General features: G+C 49.3%; 1 protein-coding gene across 3 annotated transcripts in view; it reads left to right on the top strand.

The window, feature by feature from the left end:
* The window catches only part of BCAS4 (breast carcinoma amplified sequence 4), an 88,281-nt gene that overhangs the window by 32,318 nt on the left and 39,085 nt on the right, over positions 1-16,878 (top strand). For 2 of the 3 annotated variants that reach the window (XM_032256003.1, XM_032256005.1), the window contains exon 3: positions 8,677-8,778. The exons of the other annotated variant lie outside the window; for it this stretch is intronic. In XM_032256003.1, the coding sequence (XP_032111894.1) occupies positions 8,677-8,778 (102 nt within the window). The remainder of the gene's footprint in view (positions 1-8,676; positions 8,779-16,878) is intronic. 3 annotated transcript variants of the gene reach the window in all.

Genomic DNA, 16,878 nt, shown 5'->3' with positions numbered 1-16,878 from the left:
TTTTTTTTTTTTTTTTTTTTTTTTTTGGCACGGAGTCTCACTCTGTCTCCTAGGCTGGAGTGCAGTAGCACGATCTCAGCTCACTGCAACCGCTGCCGCCCGTGTCCAAGCGATTCTCCTGCCTCAGCCTCTTGTGTAGCTTACAGGCACGTGCCACCACACCCAGCTAATTTTTTTGTATTTTTAGTAGAGATGGGGTTTCACTATGTTGGTCAGGCTGGTCTCGAACTCCTGACCTCGTGATCTGCCCACCTTGGCCTCCCAAAGTGCTGGGATTATAGGCATGAGCCACCACGCCCGGCCTTGTTTCTCTGTCCTTTTGACCCTACTGAAATTGGGAAAATAAAGCCAGACCAAGAGGATCCCATGTTCACGAAATGGAAGAGAATATGCATCCTTTTGGAAGCGAAGGCTCTTTCCATGTGTCTGTGTTGACAGAATGTGCCCAGCCAGCTCTGCAGATACGTGATGCTTTTGGGAACCCTGGGGGTGTTTGAGTTCGCAGCCCTTGCAAGGGCATTCTGTGCCAATGCCACTTATATTCTAGAATCCCTCTCAGCTCCTGGAGGTTCACACTTGGTTTACCTGGTATGTCTGCTGCATGCTGTGGGGCTACATGAGTGCAGAGAGAGATGTCTGGTGATCAGCTCAAGCTTGGGCCTCTTTTTCTCTTTAAGAGCTGCTTTGAAGCCTACGCTAGGGATGAGTAGGATCCTCTAGGGGCAGGTGATGTCACACCATGGGCCACTGTTCCCCCAGGTCCCTGCTTCAGCCTTCAGAAACACAGTTTGATCAATTTACAGGTCCAAGAGAAGCCAGGCCCTGGGCTGCACGGTTGAGAGAAGCCACTTCCTTTCTGATAAAATTGGGCTATTAGAAATCAAAGTCCAGCTTCCTGTCTGTCTTATTAGTTCTTCCACTAGCTGACCTAACCAGTCTCTGTCACTGAAATTCACCCCTCTGTTCTGGGACCTCTTTTGACATCTGATATAATACCAATTGCTGGCACTTCACGTTCTGATTTCTCCCACTGTGGGGCCGTGGGCGCGTCACGTTACCTCTCTGAACCTTTATTTTTTCCTCTGTAAAATGAAGATAATGGTTCTGATTATCTATTGCTGTGTCACACTACCTGAAAATTTAGTGGTGTAAAACAACCACCCATTTATTTTGCAGGCTAGAGCGGATCACAGAGGTCTCAGCTCATTGGAGTCGAAGCTGCTCCTTCCTCACTTGTCTGGTACCTGGGCTGGGATGGCTGGGGCTGGTTGGCATAAGTTTCCCTCCACGTAGCTGGCATGGGCTTCCTCACAGCATGGCTGTCTGGCCTCCCCAGAGCAAGACGATCCAATGGGCTGGAGGGGAAGCTGCCACATGTCTTGAGGCCTGAGTATGGAAATTAACACACTGTCACTTCTGTTGTAGTTTATTGGTCAAAGCAGTCACACAGCCCAGACAGAATCAAGGGGAGAGAATACAGATTTTACCCCTTCATGGAAGGAATTAAGGAGTTTGTGGCCATCCTTAATCCACTACAAATAATTTCCATCTCCAAAGAGTTACTGTAAGGAATAGATGAGGCAGAGATGTGTGCTTCACACCTCTAGAATGGCTAGATCTTACAAACCACCAAAATACCGACTGTTGGCAAGGATGTAGAGCAATGAAGCTCTCACACATTGCTGGTAGAAATGAAAAAAAAAAACTACAGCCACTTAGGAAAACAGCTTGGCGGTTTCTTATGAAGTTTTTTTTTTTTGGACACAGTCTCACCCTGTTGCCCAAGCTGGAGTGCAGTAGCCCTATCTCAGCTCATTGCAGCCTCCGCCTCCTGGGTTCAAGCAATTATCATGCCAAGTAGCTGGGATTACAGGTGCCCACCACCACGCCCAGCTAATTTTTCTATTTTTAGTAGAAGTGAGGTTTCACCATGTTGGCCAGGCTGATCTCGAGCTCCTGACTTCAAGCGTTCCATCCGCCTCAGCCTCCCAAAGTGCTGGGATTACAGGCATGAGCCACCGCGCCTGGCCTCTTAGAAAGTTGAACATTGTTTAACCTACATCCCAGAAATTCGAATTCTTGTCATTCCTAATGAGGAATGAAAACAGGTGCCTGCCACACAAAGATTCACACACAAATGCTCTTAGAATCCTTATTCGTGACGCCCCAAGCTGGAAACAACCCAAATCTCCATCACCAGTAGAATGAATGAAGCAACTGTTGTTTATGCATATGTTGGAATACTACACAGCAATGAAAAAGAATTGACTGCTCTACACAGCAACATAGATGATCTCACACATGTGATATTGAGTGAAAGAAATCATGCCCAGACACAATGGCTCACACTTGTAATCTTAGCACTCTGGGAGGACAAAGTCGGAGAGCTTCTTGAGCTCAGGAGCTTAAGACCAGCCTGGGCCATATGGGGAGACCCCATCTTTATTTTTAAATAATAATAATAAATTTGAAAAGCTTGACACAAGAATACATTGTGTGATTCCGTTAGTCTGAAGTTCAGGAATAGGCAGACCTAGTCTATGGGTGGTGTAAGTCAGGTAGTAGTTGGTTTGGAGAGGGCAGTCATGGCGGGCAGGAGGACTTATGGGGTGATGAAATATTCTGTATCTAAGTCTTGGTGGAGGTGAACATATGTGTGGATTCATCAAGCTGCCCACTTATGAGCTGTGCACTTTGTGTCACTTAAACTCACTCAGTTAAAGATCACTGCTGGGCACAGTGCCTGCTATTTTTTTATTTTTGAAATGGAGTTTTGCTCCTGTTGCCCAGGCTGGAATGCAGTGGTGCCATCTTGGCTCACTGCAACCTCCGCCTCCTGGGTTCAAGCCATTCTCCTGCCTCAGCCTCCCAAGTAGCTGGGATTATAGGTGCCCATCACCACACCTGGCTAATTTTTGTATTTTTAGTAGAGACAGGGTTTCACCACATTGGCCAGGCTGGTCTTGAACTCCTGACCTCAGGTGATCCACTTGCCTCAGCCTCCCAGAGTGCTGGGATTACAGGCATGAGCCATTGCAACTGGCCCAGTGCCTGCTATTTATTAAATGACTAATAAATGGTAGCTACTAATGTCATCATCATCATTACCAAAGCACCAGAGGGGCATGGCATGGATGAAGTTGTCCACAGTACAGCTAGATTTGGAAAGCCTTCCAGCTCAGTGCACTCTGGGGTTTGGGCAGCTTGTCCAATCCCTCTGAAACTCCAGTGGCCTTGGGCCCACCTTCTGCCAAGGAGCAGACTCTTACTTCGCACACATAAATGGAGAACATTTCCTGTTGGCCTTGGCCCAGCAGTTGCATTTGGCTTAGGTGCATGTTCTTGGGTCAAGTGCGTTTGGCTGTCCTTCCTAGGGGCCCTGAATCATCCTGGACAGATGACTTTGCTCTGTGATGACCTCAGCACCTGCTGCCCAGACTTCTGGGCTCTGGAGACCAGCTCTGGGGAGTTGGGAGGATAGGAGGGGGAAGGGTCTGTGGCCCCTAGGCTAGCATACCTGGTGGGTTGGTTGTCCCGGCAGAGGCTTTGGAGCATGGAGCCTTCTTCACTGACATCTCTTTGCTCTTCTCAGAGCCTGGCCCAAGGCATGCAAATGCAAGTGCCTGTAATGCAATGAGAAGTGGGTTGGAGAGGAAAAATGTGTCTTTTTCCTTTTGCCGCTTCTATAAGAAGAACGTGCTCCTCTGGGTAGCCGTGGATTCCATGTTGGGGAGACTATAGGGAGTGTTGGGGACTGGGTTAACAAAAGTGTCAGCTGTCACTCAGCTCCAGCTGATCGTTGCCATGTGGGACGTGGGCTCAGCGTGGCCAGGTCGTCTGATTTTTCACAAGAAGGCAGAGTTCTTGGTTTCTAAGGGAAGGATCCTGACTTTGACATCCTGGCATCTGGTTTGGTTGTACTGTTCTTGTTTTTTTAGGTATGGTTGGGCTGACACTGTCTCAGCCTGATGGAACGATGTCTGTAGATGTCGTGTTAGGAAGGGTGGCCTCAGGCCCATCTGGATTGGAATCCTCCCTCTCCCACTTTCTAGCTTTGTGACCTTGGGCCAGCTCATTTTGTTTCTCTGAGCCTCGGTTTTATCTCCCTTAAAATAGGTTGAAGAGGAAATAGTTCTTGCGTCACGAGGCCTGTCCCCAGCACATGGTGAGAGTTCATGGCGTATGCTCTGTCGGTATCATGCCCCTCCAGACTGGTCCTACATTAACCCTACAGTTCCTTTTTTTTTCCTTTAAAATGTTTTAAATAGAGAGGATGCCTCACTGTGTTACCTAGACTGGTCTTGATCTCCTGGCCTCAAGTGATCCTCTTGCCTCAGTCTCCCAAAGAATTGGGATTATAAGCGTGAGCCACTGCACCTGGCCCTAAAGTTTCCTTTATGGTTCCCAGCACAGGGTGGAACCAAGGGTAAGGTTGGGATCTTTCAGCCCCTGGGATTGCACTCCCTGGCCCCCCATTTTGAGTAACTGCTAGAAACCTCTGGGCAGGTATAAACAGTTCCCTGTTGCCTTCGGTTTCAGCCATTGGAGAAGCCGCATCAGAGAAGGGACTTCTCTAAAAATAAGAAACAGGCTGGGTGTGGTGGCTCACACCTGTGATTCCAGCACTCTGGGAGGTCAAGATGGGCAGATCACTTGAGGTCAGGAGTTCAAGACCAGCCTGGCCAACATGGTAAAACCCGTCTCTACTAAAAATACAAAAATTAGCTGGGCATGGTGGTATGTGCCTATAATCCCAGCTATTCCAGAGACTGAGGCTGGAGAATTGCTTGAACCTGGGAGGTGGGGTTGCATTGAGCAGAGATGGTGCCACTGCACTCCAGCCTGGGAGAGAGAGTGAGATTCGTCTCAAAACAACAACAACAAAGAAAACTAAATAAATAAAAATAAGAAAAAAAAAAAGAGAAGAGACTTCTTTGTTCCCAATTCTTTGGGATTTAGGGAGCTAGGGGTCATCTGGAATCTCCTCTCTCTTTTTTTTTTTTTTTTTAGTTTCTAAGTCCATTTATTCAGCATAAATTAATTATATATCCACTAAAATCCCAGCACTATTCTGAGCACTAAGGAAATGGCAGTGAAGAAAACAGACCAAATTTCTGCCCTTACGTGATTTATATTATTTTCTTTGGGTTAGTTAAATGAAAGAGCCTCTGCTTTTTTCCTTAATCCTCTAGGGGAGGCAGAAACAAAGGAGAATAATGGTAAACCTGGAAATAGGGCCGGAGAATATCAGAGAAGGAAGCCTTTGGGAAGGTGAAGATGTGGCAGCCAGTAGTCCCATTGCCAGGGACTTTCTCTGGGAGCTAGGGGTGGTCTTGAATCTCCTCTCTGTCACTTTCTCTGTCTCCTGTATGTTGCCAATCCCAGCCCATACCCTGATTCTCCCCCAATTTGTTTCTTTAGAAATTAACAGAAAGATAAGATTCGAGTTTGTTCCCCCATGTTCTGACCTTGCCCTCGAGTTAATTATCTGCTCTTTGCTACATCAGGATGATTTTCTCCAAGTTTAGCCTTGTCGAGGGATGAGCTGCTCTCTAGAAATCCGGCCTTGGGGAAGAAAAGGAGGAGACAGGACTTTTTCCCTGTCACTGGTAACAAATGCTAGAGTCAGACAGAGAACAGAGCCGGGGTGGGCCACTGGGGAGAGGAAAGGACTGTGGAAACCCCAGTGCTCAGGCCCATCTGGAGGGAGCAGCCCCAGCCTTTGCTGCCTGGGGAGATTCAGGCCCATTATTGCCAAAGCTGTTGACTTAAGAGAGGCTGTAGATTTAGACCTAATTCCTTGAGTTTTAAAAACTACATTTGTATATTTTATTTGGGAATAGATTAGATTGACAAAAAAGTTACAAAGATTGTTCAAAGAGTTGCCATATTAACCCTAAAGTTTTTTTTATACACTTTTAATTTTTTTGTTTTTGTTTGTTTTTTGAGACGGAGTCTCACTCTGTTGCCCAGGCTGGAATGCAGTGGCACAATCTGGGATCACTGCATCCTCCGCCTCCCAGGTTCAAGAGATTCTCCTGCCTCAGCCTCCCGAGTAGCTGGGATTACAGGCACACACCACCATGCCCAGCTAATTTTTGTATTTTTAGTAGAGATGGGGTTTCGCCATGTTGGCCAGGAAGGTCTCGATCTCCTGACCTCATGATCCACCCACCTTGGCCTCCCAAAGTGCTGGGATTTCAGGCGTGAGTCATCGCGCCCGGCCACCACTTTTAGTTTTTTAATAGAGATGGCGCCTCACTATGTTGCCCAGGCTGGTCTTGAGCTCCTGGCTCCCTCTGTTAACATCTCACATCACCGTGGTACATTTGTCAGTACTAAGGGGCCAGGAATGATGGCTCACGCCTGTAATCCCAGCACTTTGGATTTAGGCAGGAGGATACCTTGAGACCAGGAATTCAAGACCAGCCTGGGCAACACAGTGAAACCCTGTCTCTCTACAAAAGATAGGAAAGTAGCTGGGCGTGGTGGTGCACAGCTGTAGTCCTAGCTATTCAAGACGCTGAGGCTAAAGAATTGTTTGAGACCAGAAGGTCGAGGCTGCAATGAGCCATGATCGCACCCCTGCACTTCAGCCTGGGTGACAAAGCAAGGCCCTATAAAAAAACAAGAAGGCCAGGCGCGGTGGCTCACGCCTGTAATCCCAGCACTTTGGGAGGCCGAGGCGGGTGGATCACGAGGTCAAGAGATCGAGACCATCCTGGTCAACATGGTGAAACCCCGTCTCTACTAAAAATACAAAAATTAGCTGGGCATGGTGGCGCATGCCTGTAATCCCAGCTACTCAGGAGGCTGAGGCAGGAGAATTGCCTGAACCCGGGAGGCGGAGGTTGCGGTGAGCCGAGATCGCGCCATTGCACTCCAGCCTGGGTAACAAGAGTGAAACTCCGTCTCAAAAAAAAAAACAAGAAACAGCCTTCCCCCCTCCAAAAAAAGCCTAAGAAACCAGCATCGGTGTGTTGCTGTTCCCTGAGCTCCACTCCTTGTTTTGATGTCACCAGTTTTCCATGAGGGTCCTCTTTCTGTTCCAGGATCCAGTCTAAGGTGCCACATGGCACGAGGTCCTCACATCTCCTTAGTCTTTTCTGGTCTGTGACAGTTTCAGTCATACCTTGCTTTTTGTCACTTGCACAGTTTTGAGGCATGCTGGTCAGGTGCTTCCCAGAAGGTCCCTCGATTTTGGTTTGATGTTTTTCTTGTGGGTAGACTGGAGACAGGAATTTATGGGACAGTCACCACAGAGGGGGGCTTCTTATCGCATCCCATCAGAGGGCACCCAGTGCCCACATGGCGTCACAGATGCAAACCTGCATATGGTGGTGCCTGCCGGCTTTCTCCAATGGAATTTACCATTGCCCCCTTTCCAGACCCGTTCAGTTCTTTGCATGTATTAAGCTTGTGCACATTTGCTTTGTACTTCGAGTTACGATCTAATACTATGTTTTTTGTTGCTCAGATGGTCCCAGCTTTGGCCATGTCACTCTTGCAGCTTGGCTCTGTGTCCCTTGGGTAAGCCCCATCCTTTATTTAGTGGAATACTTCCTTGCTTTCTGGTGCTGCAAGATGCTCCAGGCTCAGCTCAGTCCTAGAACCAGCCATTTCTCATGGGAGCCCCACTTGAATTTTTATTTGTTTTAGAGACAGGGTCTTGTACTGTCACCCAGGCTGGAGTACGGTGGCACGATCTTGGCTCACTGCAACCTCCGTCTCCTGGGTTCAAGCGATTCTCCTGCCTCAGCCTCCTGAGTAGCTGGGATTTAGAGGCGTGCGCCATCATGCCTGGCTAATTTTTGTATTTATAGTAGAGACGGGGTTTCACCATGGTGGCCAGACTGGTCTCAAACTCCTGACCTCAGGTGATCCACCCACCAGGGCCTTCCAAAGTGCTGGAATTACAGGTGTGAACCACCGCACCTAGTCGCTCCCCAGAATTTGAGAACTGTAAGCATATTGTCTTTTTTTGCACAGCAAAGATGTGGTGACATGAAAATGGAATCTCTCCTCTCTCACTCACACACAGAAGAGTTAGGCTTGGTTATTGGGCTCTGAAGGAAAATGGAACCATCGGTATCTGATTTCAGTGATCAAGGGAAAGATATATGGCTTCATACAGTTCACTTTGGGGGCCCTTGCAAGCAGAAGAAAATGAAGACAAAATGAAACGGTGCAAGGAAGTACTTAGCACAGTGCCTGAGTGTCGGAAGCATCTAATACATGAGACTTGTGGTTTTCATTAACAGGATTAATGAATATTAATCAAAATGATCCACTTATTAATATTAATTGCAATGCAATGAAAACTGAACTGACTTTGGCTTTGGTTTAGAGAAGAGATTCTAATTCTTTCCATTTGCTCCAGTGCAATCATTTAGAAAATGAAGATATTTAATTTGGGACTGGTGTTGCTGGGTGTTTGGTGTTAAGTGATTAATTTGTGGTTCGTTAAATAATACCCCGGTAGGTCTGGGTCTGCAGAGGCAACAAGGTTGGTCCTCCCCTGGTGCTCTGGGTTGTTCTAGGGCCTGTCTTGGGCAGGACACCACCTGGCACCTCAGCCATCAGTGAGGTCTGCATAGACCCTGGCCAACCTCTGAGGCGGGCAGGAGGACATGGTGATGGGGCAGAAGGCCTGATGAGCTGTTTTGTTCCTTGCAGATCAGGAGTGATACTTCACAGATCCTGGAGGAACACATCCCAGTCCTTAAGGCCAAACTGACAGAAATGCGTGGGATCTACGCCAAAGTGGACCGGCTAGAGGTGTGTCCGGGAAAATGAAGGTTCTGAGGCTGTGGACTTAATCTGGCTTTTGCCTTTTCCTCGAAGATGCTGCTCCGGCCTTGAGTATGTCGGGCATTAAGCCCGATAGAGGGGGTTGGTGGTGAGGGTTGGGGGTCTGCACTCAAGTGATGTTTCGAAAAAATCACAAGTAAGAGTTTGTTTCCAGGTCAGGTACGGTGGCTCATTCCTGTAATCCAAGCATTTTGAGAAGCCAGGGTGGGAGGATTGCTTGAGCCCAGGAGTTTGAAACCAGCCTGGGCAACATGGCAAGACCCCATCTCTCTAAAAAATACAAAACTTAGTCAGGTGTGGTGGTGCATGCCTGTGGTTCCAGCCCCTTGGGAGACTGAGGTGGGAGGACAGCTTGAGCCCAGGAGGCCATAGCTGTGGTGAGCCTTGATTGTACCACTGCTCTCCAGCCTGGGCAACAGGGTACTTTAGGCCACGCGCGGTGGCTCACACCTGTAATCCAGCACTTCTGGAGGCCGAGGCAGGCGGATCACAAGGTCAGGAGATCAAGACACTCCTGGCTAACATGGTGAAACTCTGTCTCTACTAAAACTGCAGAACATTAGAGGGATGTGGTGGTATGTGTCTGTAGTCCCAGCTACTCAGGAGGCTGAGGCAGGAGAATCGCTTGAATCTGGGAGGTAGAGGTTGCAATGATCCGAGATCTCACCATTACACTCCAGCCTGGGCGACAGCAAAAACTCCATCTCAAAAAAAAAAAAAAAAAAAAAAAAAAAAATCAGCATACTTTATATAAAAATCTGCATTTTAAGCTTTTGAAAATTCAGAAGCTTTGATAACCCTGGGCCCACATTTCCTTAAATGCTCTAATCTGTTTACGTTTCAAGGCGCAAATATATAATGTATATACATCTATGTATGTAGTTGAGTGAATTTTTACATATATCGACATGTAATGATGACTCAAATTGAGAGAATATTTCCAGCCCCTGGGTTGCATTCTTGCAAGAATTGATGAAGGCTGAGCGTGGTGCCTCATGCTGGATTACAATCCCAGCACTTCGGTAAGCCAAGGTGGGTGAATCAGTCGAGGCCAGGAGTTCGAAACCAGCCTGGCTAACATGGTAAAACCCCGTCTCTACTAAAAATACAAAAATCAACCAGGCATGATGACGCACACCTATAATCCTAGCTACTCGGGAGGCTGAGGCACAAGAATCACTTGAACCTGGGAGGCAGAGGTTGCATGAGCCAAGATTGTGCCACTGTACTCCAGCCTGGGCAACAGAACAAGACCCTGTCTCAAAAAAAAGAATGGTTAGAGCCGATGGTAGCTGCTTCCCAGAAGGGTACGGGCGCTCCAGTTTTCCACAATCCCCACTGTGCCCTGTTGCCTGACTGCTGTCGTGGCCCACTCATCTTTTACTCGCCTGGCTGAGATGCATGCCGTCTCATTTCCTCCCTGCTGCACTGCAGAATCAGTCCCCTCACTGCCCCCGTCTCCTGGAGGAGGAGCATAAGCTCTGCAAGGTAAGCCACTTCTCTGCGGTCATACTACTAGTTACATCGAGCCAGGACTGCAGCTTATATGTCCTGGAGCGGACGCTCTTCGTCCACCTGGGCCCTGGGCTTGGGACCCCGGCTCCTTGCACAGAAGAGGACTGGGAGGCTGGGAGGAGTTTGCGGTTGAGTCTTGGTCACCTGGCCAGAGGGAATGTGGGGCCCCTCCCAAGCTGCAAAGCAGCCGTCAGCACCGAGTTAGCAGAGAATTAACATTCTTGTCAGCAGAGAATGAAGCAGGAATATAATTAAAACTTTGCCCTTGGAATAGCTGATTCATTTGAATTTTATTCCACACGTTTGAAAGAGGAAAGAAAATGTGAAGATTTGCAGCCTGATTCTTGCCTAGCCTGGGCCAGCCCAGCTGTCTTGCCCGTTCCTTTCTGAGCATTCAGTCCGTGGACATTGACTGAGGGCCAGGAGAGACCCTCAGCAGGGTATTATCATAATTGGCCTCTGGTCGCTGCTGGGAGAAATGACCATGAACTTAGTGGCTTAAAACAACACGCAGGAGCCTCCCTGCACCTACCGTGGCTCAGGAGGCTGCCCAGTTAAAAACAACAACAACAACACACACACCTTTTTTTTCTTTTAGATGGAATCTCGTTCTGTTGCCCAGGCTGGAATGCAGTGGCATGATCTTGGCTTATTGCAACGTCTGCCTTCTGGGTTCAAGTGATTCTCCTGCTTCAACCTCCCAAGTAGCTGGGATTACAGGCACCTGCCACCATGTCTGACTAGTTTTTGTATTTTTAGTAGAGACGGGGTTTTGCCATGTTGGCCAAGCTGGTCTTGAACTCCCGACTTCAAGTGATCTGCCCACCTCAGCCTCCCAAAGCGCTGGGCTTCCAGGCATGGACCACTGGCTCGGCTACAACACACATTTATTATCTTGCAGTTCTGGAAGTCAGAACCTCAAAATGTGCCTTATGGGGCTAAAGTCAAGGTGGTGGCAGGTTGGCCCCTTCCAGAGGCTCTGGGGAGAATCCTTGCCTTTCCTTGCCTTTTTTCTTGCCTTTTCCAGATTTTAGCACTGCCTGCACTCCTCGGCTCGTGGCCCCTTCCTCCCCCTTCAAAGCCCACAGAGTGGCATCTTCCTGTCTTTCTGTTGCTGGCCCTCCTGCCTCCCTCTTGTAAGGACCCTTGAGATCGCCCCGATGATCCACAGTGATCTCCCATTCCAAGATGCTTCACTTAATCACACCTGCAGCGGCCCTTTTGCCAAGGAAGGTGACATATTCACAGGTTCTGGGACTAGGACGCGAACATCTTTGGGAGCCATTGTTCTGCTGCCCACGCTAAGCCAGGATTTGCTTTCATTAGGCAAGCACTGGGAAGGGAAGTAGCAACTGAGGCCTGGGGTCTGCAGGCCCCTGGAGAGCGAGTGGAAGGAACTACGTCAGCTGGGCGTGGGACCTGTGCGAACCCGGTTAGGTGGGCGCAGCTCAGGCAGGGGCTCCGGTGGGATCTTGGCTCTGAGCAGGGTGAAGACTGGGATGTTGGAGGGATCCTGGGAGGCCAGGTGATGGGGGCAAAGGGGAATCTGACCCCAGTGGGCCTGGAGAAATGGGCAGCAGCAGCCAGGTTGTCCAAGCCTTGCCATCCAAGGTCAGGACTTTCGCCTTTATCCTGAGGAAGGGGAAGCCACCGAAGAGTCAGGACAGCCTAGTGGTCAGGCACACACACCCCAGAGCAGGGCTTCTCAGCCTCAGCGCTGCTGACCTGGAAAGTTTTCTGCTGTGGGGCAGTTCTGGGCATTGTAAGTTGCTTAGCAGCCTCCCTGGTCTCCATTCACAAGATACCATTAGCATTCCTCCAGCCCTACTCCCCAGCGTGACAACGAAACATGTTGCCAAATGTCCCCTGCGGGCCCAGATCACCCCTGTTGTGAAGCGCTGATCTAGAGCCACATAGCCTGGGTTCAAGTCCTAGTGCTACTGCCTCCTCGTGTGTGACCCCCAGAAAATTCCGAGCCTCCTTTCCCTATAAAATGGGAATTACAGTGGTGAGATTCTTGCACCCAAATCCTTGTTGTATTCAACACATCTGCTACTCGGTGGGTTGCCCTGAGATGGGTGCAGGGCATACAGCCAAGGCGAGATGCCTGGTTCCCTGCTGGTGATCCTGGAGGAGCATTGAACAGGGAAGCAGTCCAGGTGGGGCAGGTCGGCCACGGGAGCACACACCAAGGGCTCCTGGCCAGAGCTAGAACAGAGGGGGCTTCCCAAGTATGTGACCTTGACCCTAAGGTCTGAGATCTGGCACAGGAAACCTGGGGAGGGAGTAGCTTGTGCAAAGGAAGGTCCGGGGGTGGGAAAAGGCAGCCTCTCAGGCACCGTGGGGCCAGGAGGAGCTCAAGGTCAGGGATGAGACTGGAGTGAGGGGCGTGGTGGATGGTGTAGGGCCAACGCCTGGAGTTTGGACCCTGTTCAAGAATGACGGGACCCATCAGAGGCATTGCAGCTGCTGGAACCCCCACTCCTACCAACAAGAAAGTCGACATTGATTATTCTTTTTTCATTCATTCATTCATTCATTCACTCACTCACTCACTCACTCACTCACTGGAGACCAGGCCTCACTAACTTGCTGCCCAGTCTGGTCTCAAACATTTTTTTTTTTTTGGAGATGGAGTCTTGCTCCGTCACCCAGGCTGGAGTGCAGTGGTGGGATCTCAGCTTACTGCAACATCCGTCTCCTGGGTTTAAGCGATTCTCCTGCCTCAGCCTCCCAAGTAGCTGGGGTTACAGGCGTGCCTACTACACCTGGCTAATTTTTGTATTTTTAGTAGAGATGGAGTTTCACCATATTGGCCAGGCTGCTCTCAAACTCCTGACCTCAAGCGATCCACCCACCTCAGCTTCCCAAAGCGCTGGGATTACAGGTGTGAGCCACCATGCCCAGCCAATTATTCTTAAAGTACACCATTTGGAGGTGTGGGGTGTATTTACCAGGTGATACAACAATCAGCACTATCTCATTCCAGAACATTTTCCCAAAAGATACTGCACGCCTTAAAAGAAAAAAGGAAAAGAAAAAAGAAAAACAAAAAAAGATACTGCATGCCTCTTAGCAACCATTCCCCAGCTCCGCCTCTGGCAACCTCTCATCTGCTTTCTGTCTCTGTGGATTTGCCTGCGCAGGACATTTCATGCTAATGGAGTCATACCATATATGGCCTTTTGGGTTTGGCCTCTTTCACTCGCCATAATGGTTTCAAGGTTCATCTATGTTGTAGCATGTGCCAGGACTTCATTCCTTCTGTGGTTGAATAATTTTTTTTTTTTTTTTTTTGTATTTTTCTCTTTTTAGTAGAGACGGGGTTTTGCCATGTTGGTCAGGCTGACCTCGAACTCCTGACCTCGTGATCTGCCCGCCTTGGCCTCCCAAAGTGCTGGGATTACAGGCGTGAGCCACCACGCCCGGCCCTGTGGTTAAATAATCTTTTGGTATATGGCTAGACCATATTTTATTTGTCCGTGCATTAGCTGATGGACATTTGAATGGTATCCACTTTGTGGCTGTCATGAATAATGCTGCTATGAATGTTTGCATACAAGTTTTTGTGTGACATGTATTTTCATTTCTTTTGGGTAGATACCTAGAAGTGGAATTATTGGCAGGTCTTTTTAGGAGAGCTATGGAAACTCGTTTTAGGAAGTTTCAGACAGTTGTCCAAAGTGACTACACCATTTTGAACTCCCACCAGCAACTACTTTAAGTTTTAGATGGAGATTGTGAGATTGCAGCCAGGCATGGTGGCTCACACCTGTAATCCTAGCACTTTGGGAGGCCAAGGTAGGCGGATCACGAGGTCAGGGGTTCGAGACCAGCCTGACCAACACGATGAAACCCCATCTGCATATAAAGAAAAAGGAAAAAAAATTTAGATAGATAGAGATTGCAAACTCAGATGCCAACAGGAGCCAGGACTGCTGAGGTACCAGGTGTTAGAAGAGCAACCCCAAGCTCTTCCCATTCCTTTCTGGGAACAGCTGGAGCTGAGAAGCAACTGCCACCACTGTGGGGTATGAATCTCCTGGTGGTCACAGGCTGCACTCTGCCCTAGAGTCTCACCAACATTGAGGCCAAGTGGTACTCACCTCTTGTCAACACCCCTGTGTGGCTGCTTTCCTTAGAGTCGAGGGATTTCTCTGTAATTGATGCTCGATTAAAAGGGGGGAATCCTGAGTGAGGTTCCAACAGGGGCATGGATTTGAAGATCAAGAGAGAGACGACGTATTTCCTGTTAGCTCGAGTGTGTGACGTCAACAGTAAAACTGAGGGACCCGCTAAGAACCTGACACTGTATGGGGCAGGTGGACTCCAGAGCCAGAGAGCTGGGGCTCTGATCTGCCCCTCTGGTAATTCACGAACCCCCTTGGAGTCAATGTCATAGCAAGACCCCCTCATTGCCAGGAAGAGAATGTGCCAACTGCTGTTCAAAGTCATTGTGAGGATTAAGTGAGACCAGCACCTGGCAGCCTGCAGGCGCTCAGCAAGGACAGACTGTTATGATGGTGGTTGCAGTGGTCCCCAAGGCTGAGAGAGGGATAGTTTGTCCAGGATGGACGGTCGCTGCTCTGCCCTGCCAGCCGAGAGTCCTGGGCTGACTAGGTATCAGTGGTTTCCACAGAGTGCTGCCCTCAGAATCAGTGTGACCTGCCAGGTGAGAGCTTGGAAATCACAAGGTGACCTCTCAGGCCAGAACTTGACCTTTATCAGCTGTATTAATAAAAACCCATTTTTTTTTTTTAAGACAAGTTTTCACTCTGTCATCCAGGCTGGAGTGCAGTGGTGCAATCACACTTCCTAGCTTCAGCCTCATGCCCACCACCATGCCCAGCTAATTATTTTTTGGGATGGAGTCTTGCTTTGTCACCCAGGCTGGAATGCAGTGGCACAATCTTGGCTCACCACAACTTCCACCTTCCGGGTTCAAGCAGTTCTCCTGCCTCAGCCTCCCAAGGAGCTGGGACTACAAGCACATGCAAACACACCAGCTAATTTTTTTGTATTTTTAGTAGAAATGGGGTTTCACCATGTTAGCCAGTATGGTCTCGATCTCCTGACCTAGTTGATCTGCCACCTTGGCCTCCTAAAGTGCTGGGATTGCAGGTGTGAGCCACAGCGCCCAGCAGGAAGTGTTCACATTCTTCAGGCATGGTGGCTTGGCCTATAATCCCAGCACTTTGGGAGGCCAAGGTGGGAGGATCACTTGAGCCCAGGAGTTCAAGATCAGCCTGGGCAACATGACAAGACCCCTGTGTCGGGGGTGGGAGGGGAAGTGCTCAAATTCCTTAATACTTGTCTATATATTTTTAAACAATGAAGCTTTCCTCCTTCACTCCCTCTCAGCTGATTATAAAGTAGTCCATTTTTATTGAAGAGGAAAATATCAGAAATCAATCATGCTGCCTGCACCCAGCCCTCCGGGTGGCTGAGATGCGTGGTGGGCCCCGTCACTCACCAGCAGCCACCGCAGCCTGGCTGTGCGGGTGGACGTGTGCGTCTCCTCTCCCCGGAGTCGGGGCTGCCCTGGCCCAGGTTTCAGCCTCTCTGGCTGCGGCTCTTCTGGGCTGGCCTCGCTGGCAGGCATCTTGGAGATGGTTCAGACATCGCGAGCGCGCATTCCTCAGCGTCGCCTCACACTCTCCACCAGATTGGTATTAACGCAGGGAGCATAAAATTGGAATCCGCTGGAGGAAGGGGAGTCGGGACTTTCGTCTGAGTTTTACAACCATATGTGCCGGCTGAGCCAGGCCTCTGAGGCTGGAGCCCTTGTCAGATGCTTCCTGGACCATTTCCCGCCCACCCACCTCTACACACACACAGGCATACATCTGCACACACACACACACACACACACACACACACACACACACACACACACACGACGTAGCTAATTCAGCCTTTCAGCCTCACTGCAGCCAGAACCCCAGGGCGGCCCCCAGCACAAGAGAAGCCTCCATCTTGGATTCACCCAATGTCGTTTTGCTAAGAATACACTAATTCCCTTATTCACTCATTCATTCATGCACATGTGCATTCATGCATCCACCATCCATATGGGCCTGGGCTCCTGGACCAGGCTCTGGTCTTGGCCTGTGCTGACTCAGCAGCTCCACCTTCTAAAGGGCATGGATCGTGAATAGACAAGCATTTCAGGTCGGGGTGGTGGCTCACACCTGTAGTCCCAGCACTTTGGGAGGCTGAGGCAGGTGGATCACCTGAGGTCAGGAGTTTGAGACCAGCCTGACCAACATGGAGAAACATTTTGTAAAATACAAAATTATCTGGGCGTGGTGGCGCATGCCTATAATCCCAGCTACTCGGGAGGCTGAGGCAGGAGAATTGCTTGAACCTGGGAGGTGGATGTTGTGGTGAGCTGAGATCACACCGTTGCACTCCAGCCTGGCAACAAGAGCAAAACTCTGTCTCAAAAAAAAAAAAAAAAAAAATTAGCTGGGCATGGTGGTATATGCCTGTAATCCTGGCTACTTGGGAGGCTGAGGCAGGAGGATCACTTGACCCTGGGAGGCAGAGGTT

The sequence above is a fragment of the Sapajus apella genome, unplaced genomic scaffold (genome assembly GCF_009761245.1).
Source record: "Sapajus apella isolate SASKATOON/1434 unplaced genomic scaffold, GSC_monkey_1.0 scaffold92, whole genome shotgun sequence".
Taxonomy (NCBI): Eukaryota; Metazoa; Chordata; class Mammalia; order Primates; family Cebidae; genus Sapajus; species Sapajus apella.
Note: the sequence above shows the minus strand (reverse complement) of the source record. Positions and strands in the feature narration are given on the sequence as shown.